General features: G+C 38.4%; 1 protein-coding gene across 11 annotated transcripts; it reads left to right on the forward strand.

Annotated features, from left to right (window-relative positions):
- The first annotated feature begins 5,450 nt into the window (after positions 1–5,450).
- Positions 5,451–19,364, forward strand: CLEC7A (C-type lectin domain containing 7A). 11 transcript variants are annotated; one of them, NM_001435334.1, is given in 7 exon segments: positions 5,451–5,667; positions 7,863–7,961; positions 9,132–9,269; positions 10,637–10,788; positions 12,981–13,099; positions 17,551–17,717; positions 18,173–19,364. In NM_001435334.1, coding segments are annotated over 6 exon segments (744 nt in total). In that variant the 5' UTR covers positions 5,451–5,564; the 3' UTR covers positions 17,684–17,717; positions 18,173–19,364.
- The last annotated feature ends 502 nt before the right edge of the window (positions 19,365–19,866 follow it).

Consider the following 19,866-nt stretch of genomic DNA (forward strand, 5'->3'; position numbering starts at 1 on the left):
ACACCACTGCTCAAGAAACTCATGGATTAGTGAGGAAAGCAGTTACAAGCATCTAACAAAAAGAAAATGACACATAAATATGTTTCTTCCTTGGGAAGACAGGGAAGTTTCAAACACAGGTGCCACATGAGAGTGAAGTTTGTATGCGCTGTAAACACTTCTCCCCAATGAAATGCAAGAAAAGGGGCTTGAGTTAGAGTGATAGCAGAGGTTCTATGTGGAATATGAACAGGATAGTACATGAAAACCATGAAACCATAAACAGATTCAGAAAAGAGAAGGTCATAGGTAAAAGATAGTGATGAGCACATATTCACCATGAAGAATGTAACAAAGAGAGCCTTTGGTTTACTTAAAATTTTTAGAGGCTCTAAGAAAGGATTCTCTGTCATTTGTAGTAAGCATAGAACATTGTGACTAAAGCTAAGTAATTTTTGTGGTCTACCCAAACCAGGGCGTACCTGAACAATTTAGGTAATTTGGGGGGGTTATCCCCCAAATATAATGTGAAATCAGTTGGGATGGGGACTGGGCCTCATGCCCTTTTGTATCCAAGCTCCTGAGGATATACTAAATGTTCAGTCAATGTTTAATTGCTTAACGGATGGAAGGAGGAAAGAAGACCCAAGTGAGCATTCAAATTAGAGGTGAAATTTGAGGATTTTTTTTTTTTTTAATTTATGAACATAAAAGGAGACATTACTTTAGAATGTTTCTGTCTCCTGAAGACTTATATTTTTGGGGGAGGGAGGTACTGCATCCAGGGCATATGGAAGTTCCTGGGCAGAGGGTCAACTCTAAGCCACAGATGGGCCAACATCAAATCCTTAACATGCTGCACCATAGAGGGAAGTCTGAGACCTACATTTTCTTTTTCTACAATGGTTCTTCAGTGAATCTTAAATTATTTTTTAATAATCTTATTTAATTCATATATATATTTATTTCTCTTTATTCATTTATTTATGTAAAATTTCCAAAAAATCCCATTAGATGTTATGCCTCAGTATCTCCTGTGTTTCCTTTTCCTAATAATTACTAACTCTGCTAATCCTACTAATATAAATATTTATTTGGGGAGGATATTATCTTTAAGATTTAATTCTGGAAGCAAACACTACTGTTAACAACCATTTAATATACGTACAAATGAGGAGTTCCTGTAGAAACTAATCCAACTAGGAATCATGAGCTTTCAGGTTCAATCCCTGGCCTAGCTCAGTGGGTTAAGAATCTGGCATTGCCGTGAGCTGTGGTGTAGGTCACAGATATGGCTCAGATCTGGTGTTGCTGTGGCTGTGATGTAGGCCTGCAGCTATAGCTCCGATTGGACCCCTAGCCTGAGAACTTCCATATGCCCTGGGTGCAGCCCTTTAAAACAAAACAAAACAAAACAAAACAAAACAAATTTGCATTTGCATTTGTTACATGCAAATGAGAGCGTGATCAGGTTGATTGGGCTGCCCTCAGTACCGTTCTTTTCACTGGTTTTATTGATATAATATTCAATCTGACGATTCAATTAATTGTACTATTAGCTTATAAAATTTATTTTCACTTCTAGAACTTTTCTTAGATTTCTCATTTTTCTTTGGAGAACAAACTTGCTATATAAGATGCAATTTTTCATCAAATCTCACTGAGACTGTGAATTAGATAGCTGTTTGCTGGGTTTTGTCTGTCTATTTATTGGTTAACTCGGGGGGTTTTTACATTAATATTTAACTAGGGGTCTTTTTCTCTGAATATGCAAACTATCTCTCCCCACACCCTCCTGCCTTTTAAAATACTGAGGGGTTATTTTCTTAGTTTGTCAAAGATTTGTGTAATCACTGTTTAACTGTTTTAGTCCCAGACAAAAGAGAAGACTAAAAAGTTTACATTTATTGGAAAAAAATGTAATTGTATTGGAGTTAACAGTCAAAATTTTTAGTTGACTTATAGGGTTGTTTTAGTTCAGGTGTTTAGCAAAGCAATTCAGGTATATGTGTGTATATTCCATTCCCTTTCAGATTCTTTTCCCATGTAGGTCACTACAGAGTACTGATTACATTTCTCTGTGCTATGTAGTGGGTCCTTGCTACTCATCCCTTCCATATGTAGTAGTGTGGGCACGTCAGTCTCAACCTCCCACTTTATTCCTCCCCACAACATTTCCCCTTTGCTACACGTAAGTTTGGTTTCAAAATCTGTGAGTCTCTTTCTGTTTCGTGAATAAATTCTTTAGTATCATTTTGATTAGATTCCACATATTAGTGATATGAGATTTGTCTTCCTCTCTCTGACCTGCTTCGTATTTAAAATTTTCTTCGAAAACTTAGCCAATTGTTTTTGTACAACTGTAATTAGAAAGAGAATGGCAGTCATAGACAATAAAAGCTATTACATGGAGTTCCCATCATGGCTCAGTGGAAACAAATCTGATTAGTATCCATAAAGATGCAGGTTCAATCCCTGGTCCTGCTCAGTGGGTTAAGAATCAAGCGTTGCCGTGAGCTGTGGTGTAGGTGGTAGACACGGCTCAGATCTGGCATTGCTGTGGCTGCGGTGTAGCCTATAGGCTGCAGATCCAATTCAACCACTAGCCTGGGAACCTCTATATGCCAAGGGTATGGCCCTAAAAAGTAAAAAAAACCAAAAGTTATTGCATGAAGATTCTCCCACTGTGGGGGTGGGGTCTGAATTGGCAGTAAAAAGCTTTTTGTTACCGCCTGGAAAGTGCTCCTCTGTTTACTATTCTCTAGTTCTATTTAGTCCATGGGGCTTTCTTCCTTGAGCTAATTTATTAACTGAGGACAATCCCCTGCTTCCAGCTATCCTCTGCTTTTCCAAGGGTTGCATTATGGAACTAGAAGACTGATAGAGATTAAGATTAGATCCATACCACCACTTTGCAACATGTCTATGAAAAGTTGGAAAATTTTTGCAGCCAGCTAGGTAAAAGGGAGAAATTTTTTTCCTACTGAAGTCCCTTCCATGTTGATAGGTATTTGCGAGAACCACAGAACCCCTGGCACAGAACAACTCCATCCAAACTTCTGCACTAAGAGATTTAACAAACTGTAACAGAATCTTGCAGTTTAAGGCTATGTCCCTGGGGTGACCCTAGACCCTCTTAAAAATGCCTGCCTGAGAAAGCTCAGAGCTTCCAGGAGAATTTATTGGTTGTTCCAGAGGAAACTTGGAGATAGACAGATAAGCCTCTGAATCTTCCTCTTAGAGCAATTACTTCTGAAGCCTGCAACTAAAATCCTCTCTCTGCCCTTTGAGATGTAAATTGACCGCCTAAAACTTTCATCAAGGTCCGGAAAGACATCTCTGAATGCAAACATTTAGGGAGTTAGGGATGTAATTGGCCCTCTAACGTCAGTGGGGGCACCACTTTGCTTCAACATGCACCACTGTCTCCCATCAAAAAAGATGGAGAGGAGTTCCCGTCGTGGCGCAGTGGTTAACGAATCCGACTAGGAACCATGAGGTTGCGGGTTCGATCCCTGCCCTTGTTCAGTGGGTTAACTATCCGGCGTTGCCGTGAGCTGTGGTGTAGGTTGCAGACGCGGCTCGGATCCTGCGTTGCTGTGCCTCTGGCGTAGGCCGGTGGCTACAGCTCCTATTCGACCCCTAGCCTGGGAACCTCCATATGCCGCGGGAGCGGCCCAAGAAATAGCAACAACAACAACAACAAAAGACAAAAAGACAAAAGACAAAAAAAAAAAAAAAAAAAGGAGAAGTTTGTTTCTCTTTTGGAAAAAAGATCAATTAATAAATCTAGATGGTCTTATCACATGGATTAACCCTCTCAAGACCACTCAGTACCTTTCCCTTAGCACACCCCAGTCTTTAAAAAGTCTCTAGTCTCCTCTTTTGGGGAAGTCGAGTTCAGTTTATTTGGGGCCTTCTTTTCTGTTGTAATCATATAACTGAACAAAATCTGTCCTTGCTGCTTTAATGAGGGCCTGGGGTTTTTTGTCTTCGACAACTGCCAGATATCTCCTTCACTCTGTTTGCTTCGAAATCTTGTGAATGGGTTGGGTACCTCTAGTTTCCAGCAATGATAAGTGTTTTCCATATCTCATTAATTTGGGCATTACTATGGAAATCGGAAAAGAGGAAACATCAAGTATTTAATATAATACTCAGTCCCAGAATTCTCTATAAGCTGTTACTTGCCATTTAAGCGTATGGAATGGTAGCATAACAGAAGAGGTCATGGGTTTAGCAGTAAGAGTAGACTTTGGTTTGATTCCTTGCAATATTTTTAGTAGTTTCTTAAAATTGAGCAAGTGGGTAAAATTTCTATGTCTCATTTTTGTCATTTGAAAATAGGACTAAACAACAAGTTCCTACACTATGACACAGGGAACTATATTCAATGTTTTGTGGGAATTTCTGTGGTGGCACAGCAGAAATGAATCTGACCAATATCCATGAGGATGCAGGTTTGATCCCTGGCCTTGCTCAGTGGTCTGGGATCCGGCTTTGCTGTGAGCTATGATGCAGGTCACATTCTTTGAATGTGCACGAAGACTTTTCTCTCAGCAACCATTCAGTGACCAATCATTAGTACAGTTGACCCTTGGGCAACAGGGATTTGAACTGCACAGGTCCACTTATATATGGAGGTTTTTTAATCATAAATACTACAGTGCTCAGATTTTGTGTTGCTGTGGCTGTGGGGGAGGCTGGCAGGTGTAGCTCCAATTTGACCCGAGCGTGGGAACTTCTATATAAGCCATGGGTGCGTATAAATCTTGTATAAATAATAATGGAAAATTATATGAAAAATAATACATAGGACTAAAAGAAATAGGACCAGTAGTGTCTAGCTCACAGACTTGTTGGAAAACTGAGATTGTTTGAGAGAACACGTAAGATGGGTAGTACTTAGCTCATAGTCATTGTTGAATAAATAATGTACTGCTTTGGATTACCAACCTCTGACAAATCCCAAAGAGATGTGTTACAGTGTACCTTCTAATGGCATCCTTCCTTTAGCTACATGTCTCTGGGTTCTTCTGTTAGTCAATGAGATTCTTCACAGGTAATCATTTTGTTCTTCTAACCCCAGCTCTGGCCAGATGAAAAGATGGATATTTGCTAAGTGTTTACTAGAAGCGTGAGTACATGAGTAAATGAATGAATGTATAGGTCTAGCAAAGTATTGGTGAATTCAAGGTATCAAAATTATTTTAAGTTTACCTAGGCCAAGTCAACTGATGATGTCCAATTCAGTTGTGAGACTGATGAAAGCAGCCCAAGACATGAATGGTGTCATTTGTCTTACATTTGGCCTGAAACAAAGATCTATTTCGTGTGCTACCTTTTCATTTTTTATGTGACATCAGTCTCAGAAACAGGATCTGAAGGTACCAATGGGAAGTTACCACAGCCTAGTTTTCATTTCCTGCTTTTGGGTAGCTGGTCGGACTACTTGTTAATGCTTAGTAAATACCAATCCCACATGATTTGACTCCTAGATCCTCTTTTGTCTAGAGGCACTTGTCTTAGGAGAAGAGAGGGATGAGCTCGCAAATGCTGTGTCAGTTTAGAAACTCACTTGAACCATGGAATACCAGTCTCCTTTAGAAAATGTGGATGAAGATGGATACACTCAGTTAGACTTCAGCTCTCACAACCTCACCAGGAGATCTGTGGTCTCCGAGAAAGGTATTTTTTTTCTTTCTGATTTCAACATTGTCAATCTCATCAACTGAAATTGGAAGTGGAAAAGAGAGGCGAGACGTGATTTGTTGGGCTTTTATTACTAAATGTTGATTTTCAGAAATCACTGAAGATTCTTTGAATGTGCACGAAGCCTTTTCTCTCAGCAACCATTCAGTGACCAATCATTAGTACAGTTGACCCTTGAGCAACAGGGGTTTGAACTGCGCAGGTCCACTTATATATGGAGGTTTTTTAATCATAAATACTACAGTGCTACACCATCTGACGTTGACTGAATCTGTGGAAGCTGAACTGTAGATATGGAGAACGTCAAATACTGAGGGTCCACCATAAGTTATACAGGAATTTTTTTGACTGTGGGAGGGTAGATGCCCTTAACCCCAGTGATGTTCAAGTGTCAAATTTATTTAAGTTAATTATTATGATGATGAAAAATACCTACAATTTCTCTATTCTCTAGAGATGGGCACTTCCAAAGTAAGAAGTTGTACTAAGTGAGGTGAAATGCAAAGATGAAAGAATTTTGATAGGAGTGACCTACTTGATAGAAATGAGTAAATTGTAGCATGGGATTTAAGGAAAGGTAAAGCAGGGAGTTCCTGTCGTGGCTCAGCAGAAACAGATCTGACTAGCACCCATGAGGACGCAGGTTCGATCCCTGGCCTGGTTCACTGGGTTAAGGATCAGGTGTTGTCGTGAGCTGTGGTGTAGGTCACGGATGATGCTCAGATCTGGCGTGGCTATGGCTGTGGTGTGGGCTAGTGGCTACAGCTCCCATTTGACCCCCAACCTGGAAACCTCCATATGCCTCGGGTATGGCCCTAAAAAAGACAAAAATAAAAAAGAAAGGCAAAGCAGTGGATATGAACAACATCAAGATACTGGAGATCAGGAGAAGAATGAAAAGATGGAAAAAACAACTTGTGATTTTGTGGAAAAGGCCAAAGATAAGTCAGAAGTCTTAGGGCTTAGAAGCCCAAATCTGAATTTTTTGTATGTGTGATAATGAGGTTGATTTGATATTCTTTATTTTTTTATTTTTTGTAAAGGGAGTTTTTTGTATGTCAGTGAAGAAATATATGTGTTAGATAAAAATATCCCATTATCAGGATACGAGTCTTAAACCAAATGTAAAAGAAGTGAAACCTGGACAAGGGCATTGTCTCTTTAGGAGTTCCCTTTGTGGCTTAGCGTTAACAAACCTGACTAGGATCCACGAGGATGCGGGTTTGATCCCTGGCTTCGCTCAGTGGGTTAAGGATCCGGCGTTGCCCTAAGCTGTGGTGTAGGTCACAGAGGCAGCTCGGATCCTACGTTTCTGTGGCTGTGGTGTAGGCCGGCAGAGACCTCTCTCTTCATTGAATGAGCCATTTAATCTCCCCTGTAATTCTCCTATTTGAAAATTCTCTGAAATGCTCTTAATGCCTATTCTCAATCTTGGTGTAGGGGTATTAATAGAAAATGAATTTCTTGTTATCAAGGGAGAGTTTATTCACAGGTTTTGACGTCAGAATTTGCTCCCTTCTGCTTTCTGCTCATTCATATTGCACAATTATTTTCCTCTCATCGCTTGTGCAATTCTTTCCTTGGGTAACCTGTTGGGGGAGAGTGGAAAAACTATGCAAAAGATAGGGAGGTATGTGTGTGTTTACATGTATGTGTGGTTAAACGGTGGGTTATCTAGACTGTGCTAGTAGTCTAGGTGCCTTTATGTGTGTTAACTTATTTTATTTTCATAATAACATTTTGATGTATTAGTACCCTCACTTTTCACAAAGAGAATTGAAAAAAAACAAAAACAAAAGCCAGAGGGCATAATTTTCCCAAGAGCATACAACAAATAAGAGAAAGGGGAAGATTACTCTTAGAAACCAGTGCTATTTCTGCTCCATGAAGCTGTCTCAAGAAGGAGTATGCTTTCAGGAATCCTGATAGTGTCAAGACATATAAACATCAATGTGGAGCTGAAATTTAGAGTGCACAAATACCAAGGCACTGCACTCAAGTTACAGTTTCAGAAACATGAAGAGGTATTGCTAAAAGGGGAGAAAAATTCAGATTATTCCCAGATGAGTAGGTATTTCGGGGATCAGATTTTGATGAACTAGAGAACTGAAATGTTCCATGATCCATTATCCAGTTACTTTACTCAATTTCTGCTCCCTTTGGCTCCTCAGGACCTTGTGCTGCATCCCCTTATTGGCGACCCATTACTGTGACTTTGGGAATTTTATGCTTGTTAATGCTGGTGATAGCTGTGGTCCTGGGTACCATGGGTGAGTACTGGGGGAGATGAGCAATGGCAGATATTTAATTAAAAATGTGTAATGATCTAGGCACTCTTTTAAGAGTGTAACATAATCTTATTTAATCTGCATATTGACCTTATTGAATTAGTGCTATTAGTTCTTATTTTAGTCCTGGCATCATAAACCAGTTAATGGTAGGAACGTGATTGGATGTTTAGGCAGTATGTCTAAAAAACTCATACTTTTAACTGCAGTGATCTACTACCTTCTTGAATAGCTGGTTTCAAAGCTGTGGAATTCCTAGGGTAAACGAATGAGAGGAAACCAGCGGAGGTGAAGAAGGAAGTACAATTAGTGCTTATCTTCCTAATGAAATAAATTCTTTAAAAAGACTATAAGACATTTTTATATCTCATGATTTAAAGAAAGTGTTTTGTACCTGGTCCTTTAATCTGAATTTTTTTTTTTTGGATAATACCAGGAAATACTTGCAGCACTTACCAAGTACTAAGTGGATATCTTTTGATGGAGAAATAAATTTACCTAGATTTTATATCTCACCCATTCTATTGTCCATATTTTTGTGCCTTCAGAGAGTCTTTATGAAAGATTTCTTAATTAGGTGTTTATTGAGTACATTCTGTGTTATAGGCGGGTTCTCAAGAAGGTCCCATCTTTATATTTTATTTTTTTATTTATTTTTGGAAGCACCTGCTACATGAGGAAATTCCCAGGCCAGGGATCAAAGCTGCACCACAAGCAGTGACCCGAGCCTCTACAGGGACAGCCCCAGATCCTTAACCTGCTGCACCACTGGGGAACTCCTCTTGGAGCTCTCATTTTTAAATGATAGATGAAAGAAAGAAGATTTATTACTATTTCAAATTGACCATGGCTCCAATTGACTGTATATCGTTTGCCTCTTGCTTTCTCCCTCACACTCTTTCTTCTCTATCAGCTTCATTTTTCTCTTTTGTATTATACCTTCTTCATGGAAGTTATTTCTTTTTTCTATCTATTTAATCTACCATCTACTTTATCTCTATCTTTTGTCTATCTTTAGCTCTCCATCAGCAATGTATTATCTCTTTATCACTAATTAAGAATGTACCCCTTTATATATGGTTATGGGATTTTAATTCTCAAACATAGTAAAATGACTTTTTTCCCTCTCATTATTGCTGTTGGGCTATGAAGCTATTTGGAGATCAAGTTCAGGGAACAACATGTTGAAGAATGACAGCTTCCCATCAAGAAATAAAAACAACCAGAGTCAACCCACACAATCATCTTTAGAAGAGGGTGAGGATACCACCAAGGCTCTCCCAACCACAGGCAAGGGCTGAGTTAAAGGATTAATAGAACCTTTGTTTAAGAAGCATTAATTGTTGGTGCTAAGATTTGGAACGGGGCTGCAGAAGTGCGTTTACATGCAGTGATTGTGCATTAAAGGAAAGCACACAGCAGTATTACCTCAGTTAGAAGCCTCTGTCATAAATACAATAACTTGATATCTTAAAGACCTTCTGAACTTCGTTGATCGGTTCCAAATTAGATTTTTTTTTTTTTTCAAATCAGTAACTCATTCATCACAGACTATGTATGGAGGCTCATTGGAGATTGCATAATTTGATGCAAAGGGACAAAAGATCCTAAGGGGATTGATGTTTTAAAGTGGCATAGTTAAAGTAGGAAATCAGACATCAGAAAAGAAAAAAAGCGATAGAAGGGAAAATGCTGCTAAGAATTAAGATGCTGTATTAAACATGCACAGGAGAGAGAGAGACCTAAGATAATGTTTCTGAAAACTCTGGTTAAATGCGTTTTTACAAGTTCATTGATTTAATTACTATTTTATATACAGGAAACCTCGATTTCTTTCTTTTTTTTCTTTTTGCCTTTTGAGGGCTGTGCTCAAGGCATATGGAGGTTCCCAGGCTAGGAGTCCAATTGGAGCTGCAGCCGCCAGCCTATGCCACAGCCACAGCAACGTGGGATCTGAGCCGCATCTGGGACCTACACCAGAGCTCACGGCAAGGCTGGATCCTTAACCCACTGAGCGAGGCCAGGGATTGAACCCACATTCTCATAGATGCTAGTCAGATTTGCTAACTGGTGAGCCACGAAGGGAACTCCAAAACCTCAATTTCTAATTGCATCTTTATTGACTATGATGATATTTTGACTTCAGTTTTTCATCTCTGGGCACACACCTCCTCACTATTTTATCACAATACTCTCTGTAAGTGAATAATGGCTTTATGCTTTTATCTCTCTCTCTCTTTTTTTTGGAAAATTGCGTTCTGACATGGATCTCACACCTGTAAAATAAGTTAACATGAAATTACAGTTCACCTTAACGATTGATTTTGTGTTGATTTATTTTAGAAGTTATCATGGAGAAAGGGAGTTCTGGGCTGACTTTGAAGGAACGGAAGAAAATTAAGAAGGGAGGGAGGGTCAATGGTCTAAAACACAGTTTATAGTTACTTAGGTCAATTTTTAAGTTGAAATGAATAGGTTTTTTTTTTTTTAATATGGTTTCTTCTGTCAAATCATATCCCTATCATCTGAATAGAACATGAAATGAATTAATGACAACTCATTGATTATTTTTTAAGTGTCCTTAGGATGAATGGTGCTTGCACTGAAAGAGGTATTGGCATAGGATGGACCTCATTGTATTTATCTTTTATTTCCAGGAGTTCTTTCTGGCTCTTGTCCCCCTAACTGGATCACACATGAGAATAGCTGTTATCTATTTAGCACATCATTAGCTTCCTGGAATAGAAGTAAAAGACAATGCTCTCAACTGGGTTCTTATCTCCTGAAGATAGACAGCTCCAAAGAGCTGGTAAGTGTAGATTTCAGCTATAATTACCTATGATCTATACTGAGCAGAAAAATGGACATAGATTCCAGGTCACAGTGATTTTTCCCTAAGAGAATATCCTTTTACATAGTATTCATAATTGTAATAATAGCATGGATTAAGTGAGTAAAGTATATATTCCCTCTCTTTTTAATTAAACTAAGCACATTTTACTTCAAAATAAATCCTTCTACCACAACTCCCAGTGTGCATGATTATAATAAGCAGGCCACTCCTCATTTCTTGCGGGTTTGGATTTCAATTTTTAAATTGGTAGAGTTAAAAGGAAAATTCTTCCTTTGTCATGATAATTAACAAGGAAATGTCAGCTATGATAATCTCCATTTATAAATCATTTACTCCTTGCAAGATACTGGGAAAGGCAAAGAGGTTTAAAACTGTAGCTTGCAATAGCAATGTTCATGTATATAGTAAGAAAATAGAAACAATTCAAAGGCTATTAAAAGTTAAATGTCTAGTATTGGCAACAAATATAGAAGTTAAGAGAGATGTTTCCCTTGTGGCTCAGGAGTATTCAACAGAACTAGGATCCAGAGGGATACAGGTTCGATCCCTGCCCTTGTTCAGTGGGTTAAAGATCTGGTGTTGTCCTGAGCTGTGGTGTAGGTAGCAGACATGCCTCGAATCCTGCATTGCTGTGGCTGTGGTGTAGGCCAGCAGCTGTACCTCCAATTCAACCCCTAGCCTGGAAACGTCCATATGCCACGAGTGGGGCCCTAAAAAGAAAAAATAAATCAATAAGTTCAGAGAGAGAGATCCCTTTCAGCATAAACATTTTACAGAATAAGTGTGACTTAACAATACATCATGAATGAAGGATAGAACTCAGACGGGCTGAGATGAGAAGGGGTTAATAATCAGGAAACATTTTATGCTATTAATTTAAATAATCTATAACTTCTATGTTTGCTTTTTATTAATCCCAATTTTTTTTTTTTTTTTTTTTTTGGTTTCTGACCTGTCTTACACAACAGCTGTAGTTCCCATAAAACTTAATAGAAGTAGGAGTTCCCGTCGTGGCGCAGTGGTTAACGAATCCGACTAGGAACCATGAGGTTGCGGGTTCAGTCCCTGCCCTTGCTCAGTGGGTTAACGATCTGGCGTTGCCCTGAGCTGTGGTGTAGGTTGCAGACGCGGCTTGGATCCCGTGTTGCTGTGGCTCTGGCGTAGGCCGGTGGCTACAGCTCCGATTCGACCCCTAGCCTGGGAACCTCCATATGCCGCGGGAGCGGCCCAAAATAGCAACAACAACAACAAAACACAAAAAGACCAAAAAAAAAAAAAAAAAAACTTAATAGAAGTAAATGTATGATAAAGAAAGACCAAGGGATTGGAAGTGTGTCTGGCTTATAGACCTTTCTGTAATTGCCACTATATTGTGCTGTATTTGTCAATAATTCAAATATGATCATTAATTGATAAATAACAAGGTGCTACTCCGTAACAGAGAACTACATTCAATATTCTATAATAAATCATAAAGAAAAAGAATATAAAAAGAATGTATATGTATACACACATATGTAACTGTATAAATGCATATACATATATATACACATATATATGTAACTATATACATACAACTGAAATACTTTGCTGTTTAGCAGAAATTAACACAACATTGTAAATCAACTATACTTCAGTAAAAAACACATAGATATGATCATTAACCCCGGATTACATATTCATAAAACATGCAGTAGACTAAACTATTTTTAAAATTGTCATATAACTTTGAGAAGCATTTATTGACAAAGATCTTACAAATTTATATTTTTAATTAAAATTATGGAGAAGATAGTGGCCTTTCATCCATGGACATTGCCAGAGGGAGGTTCCTCTTTGGATTTTTTGTCAGGTAGTTTGAACGCGAAGGTAGTGCAATTTTGACATTATGGCTCTATTCTTTATTGGAAAATTCAACAACAATGACTGAAAAAATGAGAGATTCACTTTGAGACACTCAGAGCATTCAAGAGTTGGCACTTTTCTCTAGGCTGACACCAGCATATGCATAATCTTCTACTAAGGTGACTCATTCTGTTGTCTCTCAAAATCTGTAATATCTTCCTGCATCTTCTCTTTGTCTATAGCATCTCTGTCTCTGTCTCTCTCTCTTCTTGACATGTTTTGGTATTCATGTTTTCTTACAGGAATTTATATCAAGGCATGTGTCTTCCCAACCTGATCATTCATTTTGGATAGGGCTTTCTCACAGCCAGACTGAAGGGCCATGGCTTTGGGAGGATGGCTCCATGTTACTGTCTAACTTGTAAGTATCTGAAGATACAAAGTTTCATACCTTTTCTCAGCAAAAATTAGTTAAGAATCTGATCTGTTGGGAGTTGCCGTCGTGGCTCAGTGGCTAACGAATCCGACTAGGAACCATGAGGTTGCGGGTTCCATCCCTGGCCTTGCTCAGTGGGTTAAGGATCCAACGTTGCCGTGAGCTGTGGTGTAGGTCACAGACGTGGCTGGGATCTAGCGTTGCTGTGGCTGTGGTGTAGGCCAGTGGCCACAGCTCCAATTCGACCCCTAGCCTGGGAATCTCCATGTGCCGCAGGAGCGGCCCAAGAAATGGTAAAAAGACAAAAAAAAAAAAAAAAAAGAATCTGATCTGTTGACCATAATAAGGAAGAGAGAGAAAAAGATACATAGTGATGGGAAGAAAGAAAGAGGGAGCCAGGAAAAAAGAAAACAGGAGGGTAGAGGAAGACTTGAGAGTCAAAAGGAGCTGAGTGGTCACTGTGAACTGTCAATACAGTGTGTTTCCTCAGCTTTCATAGGAGGAGGGCATGTATTTGAAGCTGTCCAACCAGGAGCAGTCACTGTGACGTGGTGTAAAACTGTGGTTAAAAGCATGACTTTGAACACAGTTCTCGGCTTGGGTCAGTGACTGGCCCACTCACTGTGTGAGACTGGATAACATGCTTTAACTTATCTGAGCCTCTGTTTGCCATCTGTAAATGAAAATAAAAATAGTACCTACCACTTAGGATTTTGAAATAGAGGAGAGAAAAGTAAACTCCCTTAGCACAGTGCCATGCACATAGTTAATGTGCAATACATGCTTTATTATTAATTTGAAGAGCAACCACATTTCATATTTTATAAAGATCTTTTAAACAGATTTTGCATTTGCAAGATTATAAATTCTTCCTCAGTGCATGTGTATACACTAATATACACACAATGAAGGAAAATTTCTATATGGAGATTTATGATGAGGAGTCAGCTTGCTTGATTATAAAAACTGAGAATTTCCACAATCTGGCGTCTGCAAGCTGGGAACACAGGGGAGCTGGCAGTGTAATGCAGCCCAAGTATGAAGGGCTTAGAAGCAGAGGGGCAGCAGTGTAAAACCCAGGGCAAGGGCAGGAGAAAGCAAGATGACATGAGATGTCTCTACTCACACAGTAAGGCAGGAAGAAAGGAACAAATATATTCTTCTGCCTTTTTGTTCTGTCCAGCCCCTGGATGGACTGGATAATATCCATTCACATTGGGGAAAGTCATCTATTTTACTGAGGTCACTGACTCAAAGGACACACTCAGAAATAATGTTGGATCTGGCGATGGCCAGTAGAATCAACACATGAAATCAACTGTCACAGAGTGTTGAAGTCTTCTTCACTGCAGTTGTCATTCGTTTTCTTCTTAATATCTGTAGAGTATGAACATATATTTCCCCTTTTAAACTTCCATCCTTGGTGTGTTCTGTGTATATGCGTGTGTGTATGTGTGCCTACATAATCGCAATGCTAAGTGATTTTACTTTTTCTTTCCTTTTTTTTTATTCCCATCTACCTCAGTGGATGCAGTTTTCAAAGAAAGAATGGTGGCTTTGTTAATTCTTTCTCTGTGTCTTTCTTTCTCTTTTTTCCTTAATTTTCCATACTGAAATTAAACTCTGTCAAATCCTACTATTTGATCCTACCAGTCAAAGAGGAGCACCATAAACCTGATACTGTTTAAATACTCCACTTTTGTTTTTTTACTGTCTATCTATCTATCTATCTATCTATCTATCTATCTATCTATCTATCTATCTATCTGCCTACCTACCTACCTACCTGTCTATCATCTATAAATACATCGAGTAAAAAGACTATATATATGGATACACTCTTATTGTAGGTTCAGATAGAAAAACCGTGAGTACCAGCTCGTGTTCAACATCACGGGGATACATTTTTTCTCTCACTCGCCACCTGGTGGCAAGGTTGAGACATGCACTTTTCATTGCTATTCTTTTCTATTGGTAGCGTCCTTTTCCATTTACTCCTATACCAAAATCGTCCTTTGTTTTCCAGTTTCTGTAGGATTTTCTATTACATTTCCATCTTGAATGCACTTATTTCATAGAATTAAATTGAATAAACGGTATCCCAACAATTGATGGCGTCTTGGATGCCATTTTCATTGAAAATGCAGCTCTAGAAAACTGTAGATATGCATAATATATTAAGCAGTTGATTAGATTTTCCCACATGTTAATGGTTTTCATTGCTTCTTATTCCTTTCTGCTTCTCCTTCCTTCGCTTTTGAATAATTTTCTTAAATCTGAAGAATACCCTTTAGTATTTCTTTTAGAGTTGAAATTTTAAAATTGAGTTCTCTGTGCTCGTCTAAAACTGTCATTTTAAGTTTTACAAATATTCTGAGTTAAAATTAGAAATTTGCAGTTTTCTCTCTCAGGCATTCAAAGGTATCATTACAATGCGTTCTGTTTTTGAAAGGTCAGCTATTTGAAAGTAATATGTTTTAAATCTGATACTTTTTTTCAGCTTTGACATTTTCTTCAAATGTTGCTTCCTCTCTTCTGAAATTTTAGTTATATGTATTACAGCCCCATTCACAATATCCTACATACCCCTTTTTACCCTATATTTTCATCGGTTTTTTCTTTAATCTATATTTACTTTTCTCATATAATTCTCATATAATTCCGGTTATTTTTTCCTCATCTGTAGTTAGTCTGCTGTTAAAAGCCTCAATTTAGTTTTTAATTTTGTTAGTGAGTTTTTGTTTTATAATTCCTCAAATCTACCCACTCGCTATAATTTCTTGCTTTCTTCCAACATTCCCCACATTTTCTTTTAACTCCTAGAATACATTGTCTAGTCGTTTTAAGATTTGTGTTTGATTATACCAGTATTTCACACTTGTGTGTACCTGTTTCTATTATCTTTTTCTTCTATTTTTTGTTCATGTTGATTTTTTTTCTTATGTCCCCGAGTATTTCCGATAGTGTGCTTAACATTACATCTTAAACGTTTGTAAAATTAATTTGAAATCTACAGAGTGGCTTTTGATTTGCTGTCGGTAGGCACTATTGGTTGGGAATAGCACAAACTGCTGATTAGGATCACATGTTGATGTTATACCACTTGTTTCACTTCCCTTAGCCCAAGCACAGGGAATGTATCGGCAATCTTGACAAAATATATATCTTACTTTTCTATAGCACTTGCTTGTCTTAAGTTTTCTGTTGCCGTTTTAATATATGACTAGCGGAGGAGTTTCCATCGTGGCTCAGTGGTTAGCGAATCCAACTAGGAACCATGAGGTTTCGGGTTCGATCCCTGGCCTTGCTCAGTGGGTTAAGGATCCAGCATTGCTGTGAGCTGTGGTGTAGGTTGCAGATGCAGCTGCCATCCTGCATTGCTGTGGCTCTGGCGTAGGCTGGCGGCTATGACTCCGATTAGACCCCTGGCTTGGGAACCTCCATATGCCGCGGGAGCGGCCCTAGAAATGGCGAAAAGACAAATAAAATAAAATAGAATAAAATAAAATAAAATATGACTAGCGGATTCTCTACTAAAGTCCTAAGGGTGGATCCAAATCAATGTGTTGATATGTTACTACTTGCTGGTGACAGTAATTTAATTTGGCTCTGAACATATCCCAACATCTTTTAGATGTCAAGAAAATATTTTTGGAGAACACTGGTCATGATTCACCCTGAGCAGGATCAAAATAGTTTCTTGCCTTAGCCTACTCATTTCAATAGAAGAATTTGCTCAGTCCTCAACCTCAGAGCTAAGACGAGGTCAACACACAAGATGAAAGAGTACCCGATCATAGCTTTTACACTGAGGCTCACTCAGTGATGTCCTTTGAGCGTGACTAAATAATGCTGCTCCTACAGGAATCCAAAGAGCAAATAGAATGGAGCCAGGCTTCTGTGTACGCATGGGTATTCTCAGAATTGTCTGTCATTATGTTGCAATACAGTTCAATCTTCAGGATACATTAAAAATATGGAGTTGTTTGAACTGCCTTTAAATAGCTTTGCTATCTATGATCCTTCCCTTGATACCCATGATCCCTTTCAAGAAGAATTCTACTTGGTCTACTCAGTAAATACACCCAATGAAAATTTTACCAAACTGTTGCTTTATTTAGTAAATACACTTCTAAGTAAAATGTTGACAGTTAAGAACTAGCTATAAACTATTAAATGGTTTTTACTTCTTGTCAGAAGTTTAATTTCATGCCACTAATAGTATTTCTTTAAAAAGTTTTAAGTCATTTTTATGCCTGCATAATGCAGGCTACTTAGCAGCAAGTAGAATCTAAATGCAAGTTTCCTTTTTCAGTAATATTTACACTTCAGAAATTCTTTTCGCTGATATCCTTCCCAATTTATTCCAGCGTTGTGCAGATAGTAAACAGTATTCCTTAAGTTTATCCTAACCTTATTGTATTATATTTTAACAGGTTTCAGATCAGAAGCACAGTTACCCAAAAAGAGTCATCTCACAATTGTGTATGGATTCATGTGTCAGACTTTTATGACCAACTTTGCAGTGTGCCTTCATATAGTATTTGTGAGAAGAAGCTGTCAATATAACGGTGAAGATGTTGCTGTGGGGGAACCGAGAGAAGTAAGGAGAGTAGAAAACAAAAGAGAAAAGGGGAGATATTTGAGCTCAAAATAAAGGCTGAAAATATCAAGAGAGCCCAGCCATCTTTAATCTCAGCTGCAAAACAGGATGGGGAGGCTGTGTCACCAAACTCTATTGGGCAACCCAGTATCGTGTTCTAAGTATTACAGCCCTAAAAACGGAGATAGGGCAGCTGAACTTGAATTTTCATTCTCCCATTGACTTGGTGTTTACCTGGGATTGATGCAGGCACCTCATACCTCTGAGAGAAAAGTTATATTCCTTATGCTTCTTTTTGAAATGAAAACTTTGAAACTAAACAGCTTAGGGTCCTTCCTTGTCCTTCGCCCTGACTTAATATCACCCTAAACGCAATCACCCATAAGCGGAAGTTTAGACAACCTGAGCATAATTGCCTGTGGGTTAAAGATTTATCAACACATGATGTTTTTCAGGAACTTTCCTAGTTTGTTCTCTTCGCTGATCAATATGCCCTTTGCACAAGTATTATTATTCGAGGCAATAACCCAGAAGACCACCGTCGTGGACATCTCCTGACTCCAGCTCTGAGGACTAAGATCCCCCCAAAGAAAGAAGAATGCATGTTTGTCCCAACCCTGATTCCTATCTGAAAACCTGTTTTTCTCCTTTTTTATTATAAAACTCACAATTCTTTCTAAGGTGGGGAGTGGGCAGAGTCTTTAAGGCATCAGCTTGCTGTGGACCCTCCTTTGCCTGGCAAAGCAATAAAGCTATTTTTTTTCCTCCCTTCCCCAGAACTCTGTCTCTGCATTTCAGTTCAGCACCAGCAGACAGAGGCCAAACTCCAGCAACAGGATTAGCCACAAATTCTTGGTGTTTCAAGGACATCCTAATTGCTGACTGACCCAGAGTGGTGGTGGTGTTCTTTTTGTTCTTGAAATGTGCACATATGGCGTGTTTCCATGACTTGCTTCTCCATGTTAGCAGTCTGTCCCACACAGGCGGAAATCTTTTTTGAATGGTTAAATGAAGACAAGGGAAAAAAAAAAAAAACACTTCACTACAACCAGAGCCATTTTATTATTTTATTCATCAATATAGTCATGATTATGATTGAAAGCATCATAAAAAAATCCGTGCTTTCATCTTTTTTTCCTCAAATAGCAGAGCGTATCTCTGACTAAGAGAATCTTGTACAATATGAAGTTGTAAGGAATCTGCTCTTATAAGAAAGTGTTCTCCTTTTAAAATATGATCAATCAAAAAATCTGATAATGAGTATTAAAAAAACCTGTCCTACTGACATTTGACATTTTGTAATGCAAAACACATTTTATCATTATTTTTTCATCATTGTTTTGGGGTTTTCCCTCAGTAATTATGTGAAAAGACATTATTGGAACATAACTAAGTTTCCTCATATGATGATTTGTCTCTCTTACTTTCTTTTAAATTTTCCCCATGATGCGATTTATGTTTCCAACGGGGATTTCCATATTATTGGAGAGGCATTTACAGCCTCTATTCGGTCTCTAATCCTCTAATCGCATTCTAATCAAATCAATTAGTATGTGAACAGAGATTGTGTCAAGGTCACTGGATTGTTCACTTTAAAATCATTAATGTTCTGTAAATTTCGCTTTAATAAAAATGTTAGTTAAAGAACTTCCAGCCTTTAAATTATGTGCCCTTGTGTAATTTGCCCTCTCCCCCAACATGATGACAGATTAAGGAACTGGGGAGATGGGTGTGTACTAGGTAGTTTTGTATTGAAGAATCAATTTTGCATCCTAACAATGTAAACATCTAAGAGGAGAACATAGAGATTTTTGATGAAGGTGACTATTGTCTTTTAATATACTAACTTGTCACTATCTGAAAAGAAACGTGGGTGGGAAAAGATAATTCAGGTTGAGCGTTAAGGCACCAAGTGGGACTTGGATGAGATGCCATGTGGTCTCATTTTGTGTTTGGTTCAGTTGGTCCCTCCTGAGTCCACGGGGTGAAGTGGATGCTTTGAAGACATGATGCTAATCAAGGGAAATAATTTTGTATGTGGACCGGCCAGCTGTACTTATGTAGAACAGGCAGGCTAGGGAACAAATAACCTAGGACTCAAATGTGACCTTGACATAATGGATGGTCTAAAGTAAGGGTGCTGTAGGCT

Source organism: Sus scrofa, chromosome 5 (assembly GCF_054392235.1).
Source record: "Sus scrofa isolate SSC_HxYL_T2T_F1_AM1 chromosome 5, Sscrofa_HxYL_maternal_Yorkshire_Landrace_v2.0, whole genome shotgun sequence".
In the NCBI taxonomy this organism is placed as follows: domain Eukaryota; kingdom Metazoa; phylum Chordata; class Mammalia; order Artiodactyla; family Suidae; genus Sus; species Sus scrofa.

Excerpts from the sequence above, each read along its gene's own strand:
- CLEC7A (XM_013988356.3), top strand. The coding sequence starts at position 5,565 with ATGGAATACCAGTCTCCTTTAGAAAATGTGGATGAAGATGGATACACT. Across the intron at positions 7,962-10,636 it reads TGTGGTCCTGGGTACCATGG|GAGTTCTTTCTGGCTCTTGT; the intron begins GTGAGTACTGGG and ends TTTTATTTCCAG. Across the intron at positions 10,789-17,550 it reads TAGACAGCTCCAAAGAGCTG|GTTTCAGATCAGAAGCACAG; the intron begins GTAAGTGTAGAT and ends ATATTTTAACAG.